At 40.2% G+C, this 17361-nt stretch overlaps 1 protein-coding gene across 7 annotated transcripts in view; it reads right to left on the reverse strand.

The window, feature by feature from the left end:
* The window catches only part of STYXL1 (serine/threonine/tyrosine interacting like 1), a 65324-nt gene that overhangs the window by 33336 nt on the left and 14627 nt on the right, over positions 1-17361 (reverse strand). For 5 of the 7 annotated variants that reach the window (XM_067013864.1, XM_059037241.2, XM_067013863.1 and 2 more), the window contains exon 3: positions 488-549. The exons of the other annotated variants lie outside the window; for them this stretch is intronic. In XM_067013864.1, the coding sequence (XP_066869965.1) occupies positions 488-549 (62 nt within the window). The remainder of the gene's footprint in view (positions 1-487; positions 550-17361) is intronic. 7 annotated transcript variants of the gene reach the window in all.

Raw genomic sequence — 17361 nt, forward strand, 5'->3', positions numbered from 1 at the left:
GCTTCACTGCAGGAGCGAGGCCGGTGACTGTCTGCAGGGCCCAGTCATTACAAAAGCTGGACCGGGAATAGGAAGACAGGATGGAGATGGAAGGGAGGGGAGGGAAGGGGTTTCTGTCTCTGGGTTATACTATTTCTATGGCTTGTTGTCTGTTACCCGAGTAGAAGAGATGCTCCATGAGGCAGGGAGAATGAATTAAGGGCATCTTGTATTCTGTTGTATCCCCAAGGTCTGGAACATTGCCTGGCAAGTCAAGGAATTAAAGCAACATCTGCTTAATGAAGGTGTTGACGGTGGGGGGCAGTGGGGAGACCTTAAGGACTGTGAAACAGTGTAGGAGACCCTCATGGTGGACACACAAGGGCAGTCCTGTCTCTGCCGCCCCCAGTGTCCAGTAGTAGGTGCTGCCTCCTGGACCTCGGACACAATCTCCCATTCTCCCCACCCTCCTGTAAGGTAACCCCAGATTCTGACTCTGCCCATATACCTTCTTCACAAGACGGGCTGTAATCACATGGCTTTCATCATACTCCCGTTTGGAACGCACATCTGAAAAGGAAAGGTATTTAACTAATAATTGCACTTGCAAAGGAACACATGACCAAACTAGAGCACTTACAGAAGCATTAAGGTATATTTGTTTGGCAGTTAGGCAACAGTTGTCGTGAAGTTAAAATTCAAAGCATGTAGTTGTCCTATTCTAGGCTGCCCACAGAACTCCCCTGCCCCCTCCTATCCACACCCACATCCCCCGTAAGGAACAGTGAGACTCCGCATCTAGGATTTAGGGGGAGTTCTCTCTGAGGTCGAAAAAAGCAGGGAGGGGAGAAATCAAAGTCAGAGTAGCCTCATACTAAATGCCCCATGGAATTTTAGACCCAAATTCAGACTCTAGAACCTAGGAGTTGAGGTTCTAATGCCCCTGTGAGGACAGAAGTTGTGGTATTGATGTCCTCTAAGCTGGGAGGAACATGGAACATAAATCCTAAAAAAGAACCGTTATGCATAAATCTTAAAAAGGACTGTTATCCAAAATACACCAAGGATTCTTAAAATACAAGAAAACAATCAACTCAATTTTAAAATGGGCAAAAGATATGAACAGACACACCACACCAAAGATGAATGGCAAATAAGCATGTGGAAAGATGCTCCACATCGTATGTCATCAAGGAAATGCAACTTGAGACATGAGACACCACTACATGCCTATCAGAAAGGCAAAAATTCAAAGCACAGACCACCAAATGCTGGTGGGGATGCAGAGCAACAGCAACTGCCATTTGTTGCCGGCGGGGATGTCAAATGGTACAGCCATTTTGGAAGACAGTTTGGCAGTTTTTAATAAAACCAAACATTCTCTTAACAGCAGTTGTGCTCCTTGGTATTCACTCAAATGAGTGGAAAATGTATGACCACAGATGCTTATAGTAGCTTTTTCATAACTGGCAAAACTTGACAGCAGCCAATATGTCCTTAAGTAGGTGAGTAGATAAATAAACTGTGGTACATCCAAACAATGAAATATTAATGAAACTGAAAAGAAAAGAGCTATCAAGTCATGAAAAGATATGGAGGAAAGTTAAATGCATATATGTGACAGAAGCCAATCTGAAAAGGCTTCATTTCACACTATCCGATTCCAATTATATGACATTCTAGAAAAGGCAAAACTGTAAAGATCAGTGGCTGCCAGGGGTTAGTGACAGAGAGGGATGGATAGGCAGAACATACAGGATTTTTAGGTCAGGAAAACTATTCTGTGTGATATTATAATGATGGATATTTGTCAAAACCCACAGAATGTATCAATACATCAACCCTAGTGTAAACTGTGGGCTTTAGGGGATAATGATGTGTCAATGTAGGTTCATCAACTGTTAACAACTATACCACTCTGGTTTGGGATGCTGATAGTTGAGGAGGCTGTACCTGTGGGGTGTGGGGGGAGTCAGGGGTTATATAGGAACTCTCTGTACTTTCTGTTCAATTTTGCTGTGAACCTAAAACTTCTCTAAAAAATGTCTATTTTTTAAAAAAGACATAAGCAAGCACTAACCACAAAAGAAAACATTGATAAACCTAATCCTATTAAAATTTAAAACTTCTCTTTTCATTAAAATACAACATTGAGGGGACCTCCCTGGTGGCACAGTGGTTAAGAATCCGCCTGCCAATGCAGGGGACACACGTTCAATCCCTGGTCCAGGAAGATCAACTAAGACCGTCCGCCACAACTACTGAGCCTGTACTCTAGAGCCCGCGAGCCACAACTACATAGCCCACGTGCGACAACTACTGAAGCCCGCACACCTAGAGCCCGTACTCTGCAACAAGAGAAGCCACCGCAATGAGAAGCCCGCACATCGCAATGAAGAGCAGCCCCCGCTCACCGCAACTAGAGAAAGCCTGCACGCAGCAACGAAGACCCAATGCAGCCAAAAAGTAAATAAATAAAAAATTTTAAAATACAACATTAAGAAAGCAAAAGGGCAAGCCAGAGACTGAGAGAAAATATCCCTAATACAAATAACTAGGAAAATCTCGTATCCAGAATTTATAAAGAACTTACAAAAATTCAGACATCTGAAGATATCTTTATCTGAAGATACCTGTATTATGAGACACATTTAGAAACAGCTCAAGACCACATCCCTAAGCTGACTCCAGCCCAGTAAAGTGCCTGCCTAAGGAAACTCAAGGCTTCCAAAGAACTTACTGTTTATTCCAGCCAGCACCTGAAGATAGGGCCCCTGTCTCCCAGGCCCTGTGGAGGGTAAGAACCTAACTCGGATAAGCACCAGTTAGCAAACCCCGCTGGGTTTCACATGGTCCAACTCCCATACCCTTTATGTAGTTTTTCGCTTCCCTGAGTTCCACTCATCTCCCTCCCTATTCCCTCACTCTCCCTTTAAAAGGCCCAGTTGCCTCTGTGCAAATTGAGGTGGAGTTCCATTCACACTGGACTCTTCCCTATGGCAACAGTATACTACCGATTAAACTGTGTTCACCACTCTGACTAGTGTCTGGCTTTGCTTATCTTTAACATTATTTAACAACAAAGAATGAACAAACTACAGTATAGCTACATACAACAACATAAGCGAATTTTAGTCATATAATTTTGAGCAAAGGAAGTCAGAGACATGGTCTATATGGCTTAAAAACAAGTGAAACTCAGTATAGTATATTATAAGCTTGTTTCACTCTTAAATATAGATGCAAAAATCTGAAATGAATAGGAAGCTAAACCTAACAGTGTTCACAAAAAATAATATAATATGATCTAGTAGGAACTCTGTCATACTAGAAAATCTTTAAGATATTAAAGAAGGCACTTCCTTGGTGGTGCAGTAGTTAAGAATCCGCCTGCCAAAACGTTAAAAAAAAAAAAAAAAAAAAAAAGAATCTGCCTGCCAATGTAGGGGACACGGGTTCAAGCCCTGGTCCGGGAAGATCCCACATGCCGTGGAGCAACTAAGCCTGTGCGCCACAACTACTGAGCCTGTGTGCCACAACTACTGAAGCCCGCGTGCCTAGAGCCCATGCTCCACAACTAGAGAAGCCACCGCAATGAGAAGCTCACGCACCACAACAAAGAGTAGCCCCCTCTCGCTGCAGCTAGAGAAAGCCTGTGTGCAGCAACAAAGACCCAAAGCAGCGAAACATAAATATTTTTTTAAGATATTAAAGGAGAAAAACTATGTTCATTTTAACAAATTAAGAAAATTTTCAATTCATGTCATGAAAAAAATTCTTAGTACATTAGGTATACATGGTAACTTCCTTAACGTGATAGGTAAATTACTCAGTATCTACAGTAAACATCATACTGATCGATAAAGTGAGAAACAAGACAAAATGCTCACTATTACTCTAACAGAGAAGAACAAACCTGACTCCATATTGGATCTATTCCTTTATCTCTAACCTTTGTGCTCTGTTGCCTGTGCTTAGTCATGCTGGCTCTACAACTTTGTAAAGGAATGTTGCCTATAGCATGAAATATATATAATAGCCCTTTCTCAAGGTTCTGACTCCCAGGCTTGACCTTTAAAAGGTATAACATTTGTCTTGTTGGAGGTTTACAGGAACATTGTGGACAGCTGCAAGAAGAAAGGATTATTACATACACTCTGGAGTCTGGCCAGCATCAAGAAGTTTGCAATAACCAGCCATATGCCCTCCCCTTTTAGTATAAAATGGGCCTGAATTCTAACTCAAGTAGGATGGTTCTTTGGGACACTAGTCCACTATCTTCTCAGTCTGCTGGCTTTCCAAATAAAGTCACTATTCCTTGCCCCAACAACTCATCTCTTGATTTATTGGTCTGTGGTGCAGTGAGCAGTACAAGCTTGGACTTGGTATCATCACTGTTCTTTTTTTTCTTACACATCTTTAATGGAGTATAATTGCTTTACAATGGTGTGTTAGTTTCTGCTTTATAACACACTGTTCCTTTTTAATACTGTACTGGAGGGGAAAGGGTATAGCAATGTAGTGAGACTTAAGAACTGAAACAGAAGAAATAAAACGTGTTATAAGCAGATGATTGTTTTACATAAAATCAGAAAATAGCAACAGAAGGGGCAGATAAGAGTCTTGCTGGTTTTGCTGCCAGTATAAAGGAATCTACTGGTACTTCATCCTCTGAATAAAACCTGCTTTTACCACTGCTTCTTCTCCCACCAATAGAAAAATGTGGAGCAGTGTCTAGAACTACACTGGCATCACATCCTGTTACCATGTCGATAGATGAGTCTCAGGATACTGATGAAGATGCATGCATCCACAGTCATGATGGAAGTGACCTAAGTGATGACATGTCAGAGGGTAGTGATGATTCTGGACTTCACAGGGCTCAGCCAGTTCTACAAGACACTAGAAGAAATGCGAAGAAGGTCTTGGCAGTCTAATGGACTGAAGGAGATTTTGTTTGTATCTTCTACGCTTTTTTTTAGAAAAGAAAAAGATCACAGCAAACATTTCAATAGTGCACACGTCCTTGAAAAAGCAGCTGAAGGAAGAAGTAAACTTTGGACAAGGCTTTAGTACCTAGTTTGTAAATCCATTACATTTTATATTCATTCACAGTAATAGACAATCTTTTATTTTGAAAATTGCTTTGATAGTTTCCGATGTTGATTTTTAAGTGGTACTCTTTTCCTTAGGACTTTATGTATACCTATTGATTGTTGTATAAATTTTAGCAAATCCAAGAAAGTTAGTATGCTAAACTAGCAGACATCTAATCTGTTAGCTCATGCGTTTAACTGAAATGAGAAGGCCAGGATGGCATTTTATTGCCTTGTGCAGCTACAACTTGTTTTTCCCCATGTCTATCTTTTCCTGTTTCACTTTATTCTCAGTTCCTTGTTTAGTTCTATAAAAATTGGCACTTAATAGCAAATTATTTGAAGAATTTGCCTGCTTTATATAATTTTAGCATTAAAAAATTTTTAGAGATGATAAGACATTTAAATTGAAGTAAACATAAACCAAAATGTGAGAAATGGAGACCTGATTGAAACAAAAAGGTGTTTATTTGGGCTTTGTTAGGACTGCAGCCCAAGAGACACCAATTCAAGAAGCACTTGAATTGTGTTCCGCCAGATTAAAAAAATGAGGGAGGCTTATAAAGGGCAAAAAAACTTCACAAGGTTACATACATTGTTTGTCAAGAATTAGGATTGGAGTTGGCAAGAGGTAAGGGCACTTGTTAAGCAAGGATTGGTTGGGGATTGAGATGATTACACAGTTTCAGTGCAGGAAGAGGGGGCTCAGACTTTGACACTACAAGGGTGAAGCTAGCAGCTGCTAGCAGATACTGCTTTGAAAATGGCTGGTGGTGTCCATGAGTTTTATACAGTTCAGAAAATTCAAGCTCTCAGTGATGTAAGAACATGTCTAAAACCACATCCACAGTGGCCACCCAGATCCATTTTGGATGCCTGAACCATAGATACTCCATTTTCACTTTTAAATGATCTTAAATATGTCATCAAAAAGTTTTTTCAACAACTGACATTGTATCAGTCCAGGCATTTATTTCCTGAGTTTTGATCAGTATTTCTTATTTGGGTACGTTAATCACCATAAAAACAGTGATTTTGATCCATTTTTGCTGCTGTTGCTGTTGCTATAATGGCTTAAGATGTTGCACTGTCATGGTTTTAACCTATGTAGTTTTTTCTAGAAATAACATGTGTTGAACAGTAACACTTTATACCTATATACACGTTTACTCTGGTCTCTTTGGAGGAATGCTTTTAGCCTTATTTGCAAAATGTCATTTTTCTTTGCTGCAATTATCTTTTGCAGAATATTAGTGTGTGCAAGTTTGAGCAATGAAACACGAAATGTGCAAGTTCAATCCACTGCATTGATTTTCACATCTTTTCTCCATGCCAGAGTCTGTATTTTATATGCTACTTATTTTGAATGGATGTAAATTCACAGCTCTCAGCTTTTATTTTGCAATAACTCAACCCCTAGGCTCTATAGTGAAAGGATTTTCATCTTAAATACCAGCCATCAGTAATTTCTTTTTGTTTGTTTGTTTCTTTTTGGTCTGTTTTGGTACAGCTACTTCCTAAATGACAGTGTTAAGTCATATATTTGAGAAAAAATGGTTGGTATCTATATGGCTACTCAACTGAATAAAGAACTCGAAGTGATATTTGGAAAGTGCAAACCTGGAATGAGGAGACATGATAATTCCTTCAAACTATACAGAAACTCACTTTTTTTTTTTTTTTGTGGTACGCAGGCCTCTCACTGTCGTGGCCTCTCCGGTTGCGGCCTCTCCCGTTGCGGAGCACAGGCTCCGGACGCGCAGGCTCAGCGGCCATGGCTCACGGGCCCAGCCGCTCCGCGGCATGTGGGATCTTCCCAGACCCAGGCACGAACCCGTGTTCCCTGCATCGGCAGGCGGATTCTCAACCACTGCGCCACCAGGGAAGCCCCAGAATCTCACTTCTTTAATAGCTACCTATGGCTTCAGAATTTCACAACAAACTCAGGATAAGAGAGACAGTATGACTGCTGGCAGACCAGCTGCAACTTCCTATGAACACAATGAAAAAGACTAGTGAAACTCAAGTACATTCTAGATTTAAAATCCACACTTTCCCAGGGATCTCCACAAACTAGTACATGTCCTCGTTGTCCCATTGAGACAGGCTGGAACCTGGGACCCTTTGCTGCAGTATTTGCACCTGGACAAAAGTCTCCTCCAGCAATAAATACAAAGAAACTATAAGGGACTAAAAATAACTACATGCATGCCCAGTTGGGAAAATTATGAACAACAAGATACAAAAAGACCAAAAACCCAACTGCCACTTCTGAGGAGTTGAGAGCAAAAGCAGGGTGCTACACACGTACCCTGCACACAGCACTACCAAGGGGGCAGGCAGACCACCTTATTATTATAATTCAAATATATACTCTCTTACTGACGAAGGTGACACAAAGCAGAATTAAAAGCCAAATATGAAGATTGGTTCAAGACGGCAGAGTAGAAGGATGTGCTCTCACTCCCTCTTGCGAGAGCAACGGAATCACAACTAGCTGCTGAACAATCATCAACAGGAAGACACTGGAACTCACCAGAAAAGACACCCCACATCCAAAGACAAAGGAGAAGCCACAATGAGACGGTAGGAGGGGTGCAATCACAATAAAATCAAATCCCATAACTGCCAGGTGGGTGACTCACAAACTGGAGAACACTTATACCACAGAAGTCCACCCACTGGAGTGCAGGTTCTCAGCCCCACGTCAGGCTTCCCAACGTGGGAGTCCGGCAACAGGAGGAAGAATTCCTAGAGAGTCAGACTTTGAAGGCTAGTGGGATTTGATTGCAGGACTTCGACATGACTGGGGGAAACAGAGACTCCACTCTCGGAGGGCACACACAAAGTAGTGCGTGCATCGGGACCCAGGAGAAGGAGCAGTGACCCCAGGGGAGACTGAACTGGCCTACCTGCTAGTGTTGGATGGTCTCCTGTAGAGGCAGGGGGTGGCTGTGGCTCACTGTGAGGACAAGGACACTGGCAGCAGAAGTTCTGGGAAGTACCCCTTGACTTGAGCCCTCCCAGAGTCAGCCATTAGCCCCACCAAAGAGCCGGGAAGGCTCCAGTGGTGGGTTGCCTCAGGCCAAACAACCAACAGGGAAGGAACCCAGCCTCACCCATCAACAGTCTAGCAGATTAAAGTTTTACTGAGCTCTGCCCACCAGAGCAACAGTCAGCTCTACCCACCACCAGTCCCTCCCATCAGGAACCTTACACAAGCCTCTTAGATAGCCTCATCCACCAGAGGGCAGACAGCAGAAGCAAGAAGAACTACAATCCTGCAGCCTGTGGAACAGAAACCACATTCACAGAAAGACAGACAAGATGAAAAGGCAGAGGGTGATGTACCAGATGAAGGAACAAGATAAAACCTCAGAACTAAATGAAGTGGAGATAGGCAGCCTTCCAGAAAAAGAATTCAGAATAATAATAGTGAAGATGATCCAGGACCTTGGAAAAAGAATGGAGGCAAAGATCGAGAAGATGCAAGAAATGTTTAACAAAGACCTAGAAGAATTAAAGAACAAACAGAGATGAACAACACAATAACTGAAATGAAAACTACACTAGAAGGAATCAATAGCAGAATAACTGAGGCAGAAGAACGGATAAGTGACCTGGAAGACAGAATGGTGGAATTCACTGCTGCAGAACAGAATAAAGAAAAAAGAATGAAAAGAAATGAAGACAGCCTGAGACCTCTGGGACAACATTCGCATTATAGGAGTCCCAGAAGGAGAAGAGAGTGAGAAAGGACCTGAGAAAATATTTGAAGAGATTATAGTTGAAAACTTCCCTAGCATGGGAAAGGAAATAGCCACCCAAGTCCTGGAAGCACAGAGAGTCCCAGGCAGGAGAATCCCAAGGAGAAACACGCCGAGACACAGAGTAATCAAATTAACAAAAATTAAAGACAAAGAAAAATTACTGAAAGCAACAAGGGAAAAACAACAAATAACATACAAGGGAACTCCCATAAGGTCAACAGCTGATTTCTCAGCAGAGACTCTACAAGCCAGAAGGGAGTGGCATGATATACTTAAAGTGATGAAAGGGAAGAACCTACAACCAAGACTACTCTACCCGGCAAGGCTGTCATTCAGATTTGACAGAGAAATCAAAAGCTTTACAGACAAGCAAAAGCTAAGAGAATTCAGCACCACCAAACCAGCTCTACAACAAATGCTAAAGGAACTTCTTTAGTGGGAAACACAAGAGAAGAAAAAGACCTACAAAAACAAACCCATAACAATTAACAAAATGGTAATAGGAACATACATATTGATAATTACCTTAAACGTGAATGGATTAAATGCTCCAATCAAAAGACACAGGCTTGGGCTTCCCTGGTGGCGCAGTGGTTGAGAGTCCGCCTGCCGATGCAGGGGACGCGGGTTCGTGCCCTGGTCCGGGAGGATCCCACGTGCCGCGGAGCGGCTGGGCCCGTGGGCCATGGCCGCTGGGCCTGCGCGTCCAGGGCCTGTGCTCCGCAGCGGGAGAGGCCACGGCAGTGAGAGGCCCGCATACCGCAAAAAAAAAAAAAAAAAAAAAAAAAAGACACAGGCTTGATGAATGGATACAAAAACAAGACCCATATATATGCTGTCTACAAGAGACCCACTTCAGACCTAGGGACACATACAGACTGAAAATGAGGGGAGGGAACAAGATATTCCATGCAAATGGAAATCAAAAGAAAGCTGGAGTAGCAATACTCATATCAGATAAAATAGACTTTAAAATAAAGAATGTTACAAGAGACAAGAACACTACATAATGATCAAGGGATCAATCCAAGAAGAAGAGATAACAATTATAAATATATACGCACCAAACATAGGAGCACCTCAATACATAAAGCAACTGCTAACAGCTATAAAAGAAGAAATAGACAGAAACACAGTAATAGTGGGGGACTTTAACACCTCACTTACACCAAGGGACAGATCATCCAGACAGAAAATTAATAAGGAAATACAAGCTTTAAATGACACAATAGACCAGATAGATTTAATTGATATTTATAGGACATTCCATCCAAAAAACAGCAGATTACACTTTCTTCTCAAGTGCACACAGAACATTCTCCAGCATAGATCACGTCTTGGGTCATGAATCAAGCCACAGTACATTTAAGAAAATTGAAATCATATCAAGCATCTTTTCTGACCACAACACTATGAGATTAGAAATCAATTACAGGGAAAAAAAACATAAAAAACACAAACACATGGAGGCTAAACAATACATTACTAAATAACCAAGAGATCACTGAAGAAATCAAAAAGGAAATCAAAAAATACCTAGAGACAACTGACAATGAAAACACAATGATCCAAAACCTATGGGATGGAGCAAAAGCAGTAATAAGAGGGAAGTTTATAGCAATACAATCCTACCTCAAGAAACAAGAAAAATCTCAAACAAGCAATCTAACCTTAAATCTAAAGGAACTAAAAAAAGAAGAACAAACAAAACCCAAAGTTCGGAGCTTCCCTGGTGGCGCAGTGGTTGAGAGTCCGCCTGCCGATGCAGGGGACATGGGTTCGTGCCCTGGTCCAGGAAGATTCCACATGCCACGGAGCAGCTAGGCCTGTGAGCCATGGCCGCTGAGCCTGTGCGTCCAGAGCCTGTGCTCCACAACGGGAGAGGCCACAACAGTGAGAGGCCCGCATACCAAAAGAAAAGAAAAACCCAAAGTTAGTAGAAGGAAAGAAATCATGAAGATCAGAGCAGAAATAAATGAAATAGAAACAAAGAAAACAATAGCAAACCTGGTTCTTTGAGAAGATATACAAAATTGATAAACAATTGGCCAAACTCAACAAGAAAAAGAGTGAGAGGACTCAAATCAATAAAATTAGAAATGAGAAAGGGGTTACAACAGACAGCGCAGAAATAAAAAGCATCCTAAGAGATTACTACTACAAACAACTCTATGCCAATAAAATGGACAACCTGGAAGAAATGGACAAATTCTTAGAAATGCACAACTTTCCAAGAGTGAACCAGGAAGAAATAGAAAATATGAACAGACCAGTCACAAGCGCTGAAATTGAAACTGTGATTAAAAATCTTCTAACAAACAAAAGTCCAAGACCAGATGGCTTCACAGGTGAATTCTATCAAACATTTAGAGAAGAACTAACACCCATCCTTCTCAAAGTCTTCCCAAAAACTGCAGAGGAAGGAACACTCCCAAACTCATTCTATGAGGCCACCATCACCCGGATACCAAAACCAGACAAAGATACTACAAAAACAGACAATTACAGACCAATATCATTGATGAATATAGATGCAAAAATCCTCAACAAAATACTAGCAAACAGAATCCAACAACACATTAAAAGGATCATACACCATGATCAAGTGGGATTTATCCCAGGGATGCAAGGATTCCTCAATATCTGCGAATCAATCAATGTGATACACTATATTAACAAACTGAAGAATAAAAACCATATGATCATCTCAATACATGCAGAAAAAGCTTTTGACAAAATTCAACACCAATTTATGATAAAAACTCTCCAGAAAGTGGGCATAGAGGGAACCTACCTCAACGTAATAAAGACTATATATGACAGACCCACAGCAAACATCATTCTCAATGGTGAAAAACTGAAAGCATTTCCTCTAAGATCAGGAATGAGACAAGGATGTCCACTCTCACCACTATTATTCAACATAGTTTTGGAAGTCCTAGCCATGGCAATCACAGAAGAAAAAGAAATAAAAGGAATACAAATTGGAAAAGAAGAAGTAAAACTGTCACTGTTTGCAGATGACATGATACTATACATAGAGAATCCTAAAGATGCCACCAGAAAACTACTAGAGCTAATCAAAGAATTTGGTAAAGTTGCAGGATACAAAATTAATGCACAGAAATCTCCTGCATTCCTATACACTAATGATGAAAAATCAGAAAGAGAAATTAAGGAAACACTCCCATTTACCACTGCAACAAAAAGAATAAAGTACCTAGGAATAAACCTACCTAGGGAGACAAAAGAACTGTATGCAGAAAACTATAAGACACTGATGAAAGAAATTAAAGATGATACCAACAGATGGAGAGATATACCATGTTCTTGGATTGGAAGAATCAATATTGTGAAAATGACTCTACTACCCAAAGCAATCTACAGATTCAATACAATCCCTATCAAATTACCAATGGCTTTTTTTTTTTTTTTTTTTTTTTTTTTTTTTGTGGTACGCGGGCCTCTCACCGTCATGGCCTCTCCCGTTGCGGAGCACAGGCTCCAGACGCGCAGGCACAGCGGCCGTGGCTCACGGGCCCAGCCACTCCGCGGCACGCGGGATCCTCCCGGACCGGGGCGCGAACCCGCGCCCCCTGCATCGGCAGGCGGACTCTAAACCGCTGCGCCACCAGGGAAGCCCACCAATGGCATTTTTTACAGAACTAGAAAAAAAAATCTTAAAATTCGTACGGAGATACAAAAGACCCCGAATAGCCAAAGCAGTTTTGAGGGGAAAAAATGGAGCTGGAGGAATCAGACTCCCTGACTTCAGACTATACTACAAAGCTACAGTAATCAAGACAGTATGGTACTGGCACAAAAACAGAAATATAGATCAATGGAACAGAATAGAAAGCCCAGAGATAAACCCATGCACCTGTGGTCAACTAATCTATGACAAAGGAGGCAAGGATATACAATGGAGAAAAGACAGTCTCTTCAATAAGTGGTGCTGGGAAAACTGGACCGCTACCTGTAAAAGAATGAAATTAGAACACTCCCTAACACCATACACAAAAATAAACTCAAAATGCATTAGAGACCTAAATGTAAGACCAGACACTATAAAACTCTTAGAGGAAAACATAGGAAGAACACTCTTTGACATAAATCACAGCAAGATCTTTTTTGATCCACCTCCTAGAGTAATGGAAATAAAAACAAAAATAAGCAAATGGTATCTAATGAAACTTAAAAGCTTTTGCAAAGCAAAGGAAACTACAAACAAGACTAAAAGACAACCCTCAGGATGGGAGAAAATATTTGCAAATGAATCAACGGACAAAGGATTAATCTCCAAAATATATAAACAGCTCATGCAGCTCAATATTAAAAAAACAAACCCAATCCAAAAATGGGCAGAAGACTTAAATAGACATTTCTCCAAAGAAGACATACAGATGGCCAAGAAGCACATGAAAAGCTGCCCAACATCACTAATTATTAGAGAAATGCATATCAAAACTACAATGAGGTATCACCTCACACCAGTTAGAATGGGCATCATCAAGAAAATCTACAAACAATAAATGCTGGAGAGGGTGTGGAGAAAAGAGAACCCTCTTGCACTGTTGGTGGGAATGTAAATTGATATAGCCACCATGGAGAACAGCATGGAGGTTCCTTAAAAAACTAAAAATAGAATTACTATATGACCCAGCAATCCTACTACTGGGCATATACCAGAGAAAACCATAATTCAAAAAGACACATGTACCCCAATGTGCACTGCAGCACTACTTACAATAGCCGGGTCATGGAGGCAAACTAAATGCACATCAACAGATGAATGGATAAAGAAGGTGTCGTACATATATACAATGAAATATTACTCAGCCATAAAAAAGAACGAAATTGGGTCATTTGTAGAGACATGGATGGATGGATCTAGAGACTGTCATACAGAGTGAAGTCAGAAAGAGAAAAACAAATATCATATATTAACACATATATGTGGAACCTAGAAAAATGGTACAGATGAACCGGCTTGCAGGGCAGAAATAGAGACACAGATGTAGAGAACAAATGTATGGACACCAAGGGGGGAAAGTGGCAGAGGGGGCGCGGGGTGATGAATTGGGAGACTGCCATGTATACACTAATGTGTATAAAATGGATAACTAATAAGAACCTGCTGTATAAAAAAACTAAATAAATTTTTTTTAATAAAATAAAAATAAGCCAAATATAGTATGGACACTGAGGCTTTTCCCTTGTCTGTAGCCTCCCCAATCTGTTACCCTGAAAGGGCCTTTCCCACATCTAATTAACCAGTAGCTGCTCTCAGGAAAGGATATCATCCACCACTCCTTGGGAATATAACACTTAAGAATTCAGTGTTATCACTTATTGTCTTGAAAAATGATAATAAACTTCTTCATGACCTGGACCTGAAATTCATGACCTGGATAGCTGTTCATTCTCAGAGGGAATTATCATGTGTTTACTAAAATATAAATGTTTTAGGCTGAAAATAAAAGAGCCCTGAACCTGATAGATTCACTGGTGAATTCTACCCAACATTTAAAGAAGAATTAATATCAATCCCTCTCAAACTTTTCCCAAAAGATTGAAGAGAAGGGAACACTTCCTCATCGTATGAGGCCAGCATGACCCTGATACCAAAGTCAGACAAAGACACAGCAAGAAAAATACAGATCATATTCCTTATAAACACTGATGCAAAAATCCTCAACAAAATGCTAGCAGAGCACTTTCAACAGGATTATACACCATGATCAAGTGGAATTTATTCCTGGAAGGCAAGAATGGCTCAACATTCAAACATCAATTTAATTTACCACTTCAAACGAATGAAGGAGGAAGAAAAACTACATGATTATCTCAATCAATGCAGAAAAAGTATGAAAAATTCAAGATGAAAACACTTGACAAACTAGGAATAGAAAGAAGTTACCTGAACATAATAAAAAAACATATATGAAAGACCCACAGCAAACATTATACTCAATGGTGAAAGACTGAAAGCTTTTCTTTAAGGAACAAGACAAGGATGCCCACTTTCACTACTTCTATTCAACAGAGTGGTGGATGTCCTAGACAGAGCAATTAAGCAAGAAAAAGAAACAAACGGCAACTAAATTGGAAAGGAAGAAGTAAAATCATCTAAGTTCACAGAAGATATGATCTTATATGCAAAAAAGTCCTAAAGATTCCACACACAAGAAAACCTGTTAGAATAAATGAATTCAGCAGAGCTTCAGGACAGAACACCAACACAGAAAAATCAGTTGTACAGTTGACCCTTGAACAACATGAGTTTGAACTGCATGGGTCCACTTACACGCAGATATTTTTCAATAATAAATATTACAATGCTAAATAGTCCATGGTTGGTTGAATCCACGAATGCAGAAGAACCACAGACACAGAGAGCTGACTATAAGTGATACACAGGTTATTCCCCACGTTGTTCAAGGGTCAATTGTATTTCTATATACTATCAATGAACAATCTGAAAAGGAAATTAACAATTCCATTTTCAATAGCATTAAAAATAATAATATACTTGGGAATAAAATTTAACGAAGGATGTGAAAGATTTGTACTCTGAAAACTACAAAATGTTGCTGAAAGAAATTAGAGGCAAAAAAAAAAAATTCTGTGTTCACAAACTGGAAGACTTAATATTGTTAAGATGTCAATACTACCCAAAACAATCTACAGATTCAATGCCATCCCATCAATACTCCAATGATGTTTTTTGCAGAAATAGAAAAATCTATTCAAAATTTATGTGGACTCCCTAGGGACCATGAACAAGAGAGTCTTTTCAACAAATGATGCTGGGAAAACTGGATATCCACATGCAAAACAATGAAACTGGATGCTTATCTAAACATCACATACAAAAATCAACTCAAAATGGATCAAGGACCTAAATGTAAGGCCTAAAAGTATAAAAATTGTAGAAGAAAACATAAGGCAAAAGCTTCACGACACTGGATCTGGCAACAATTTCCTGGATATGACAAGCAACAAAAGAAGAGATAGACAAATTGAACTTCGTGAAAAATTTTAAATGTTGCATATCAAAAGACAACATCAACAGAGTAAAAAGGTAACCCACGGAAGGGGAGAAATTATTTACAAGTCATATATCTTGTAAGGAATTAATACCCAGAATATATAGAGAACTCCTAAAACTCAAAAACAACAACCCGATTCAAAAATGGGCAAAGAACTTGAATAGAAATTTCTCCAAAGAAGATATACAAATGGCCAATAAGCACATGAAAAGATGCTCAACATCACTAATCATTAAGAGAAATGCAAATCAAAACTACAATGAGATACCACCTCACATCCATTAGGATGGTTACTAAAAAATAAAAATAAAAACCCAGAAAAATAACAACGTTGACAAGGATTTCAAAAACTGGAACCCTTGTACACTACTGGTACAAATGTAAAATGGTACAGCTGCTACAGAAAACACAATGGTGGTTCCTCAAAAAATTAAAAATAGAACTACCACATGATCCAGCAATTCCACTTCTGGGTATATTCTGCAAATAGTTGAAAGCAGGGTCTCAAAGAGATATTTTGTACACCCATGTTCATAGCAGCATTATTCACAACAGCTAAAAGGTGGAAGCAACCTGTGTCCATCGATGGATGAATGGATAAGCAAAATGTGGTATATACATACAATGGAATATTATTCAGTCTTAAAAATAAAGGAAATCCATGGGCTTCCCTGGTGGCGCAGTGGTTGAGAGTCCGCCTGCTGATGCAGGGGACACGGGTTCGTGCCCCGGTCCAGGAAGATCCCACATGCCGCGGAGCGGCTGGGCCTGTGAGCCATGGACGCTGAGCCTGCGCGTCCGGAGCCTGTGCTCCGCAACGGGAGAGGCCACAACAGTGAGAGGCCCGCGTACGGCAAAAAAAATTTTTAACAAATTTAAAAAATAAAGGAAATCCTGACACATACTACAACATGGATGAACTTGGAGGACATTATGCTGAGTGAAATAAGCCAGTCACAAAAAGACAAATACTGTATGATTACACTTATATGAGGCACCTGGAGTAGTCAAAATCAGAGACATAAAGTAGAATGGTGGTTACCAAGGTTGCAGGGAGGAGGGAATGGGGAGATATTGTTTAACGGGTATAGGGTTTCAGTTTTACAAGATGAAAAGAGCTATGGAGATGATGGTGTACCACCAAACTGGACATTTAAAAGTGGTTAAGATGGTAAATTTTAAGTGTATTTTAATCACGATGTTTTTAATTGTGGGGAAAAACATCATAATACAAGTTCATGCCAATCAGAGAGCAAAAAATTTAAAGGGTGACAAAACCAGGTATTGGTAGGTATGTTTCTTACACTGCTGATTGGAGTATAAAATTGATACAGTGTCTTTGGAGGGCAATTTGACAATAATGTAGTGAAGGTGAATATGCAACTTGGTACTTCCATTTCTGGGAATATATCCTGAAAAAACTCTTGCACATGAATAGGGAGAGAGATACAAACTGTTCACTGC

The sequence above is a fragment of the Kogia breviceps genome, chromosome 14 (genome assembly GCF_026419965.1).
Source record: "Kogia breviceps isolate mKogBre1 chromosome 14, mKogBre1 haplotype 1, whole genome shotgun sequence".
In the NCBI taxonomy this organism is placed as follows: Eukaryota; Metazoa; Chordata; class Mammalia; order Artiodactyla; family Physeteridae; genus Kogia; species Kogia breviceps.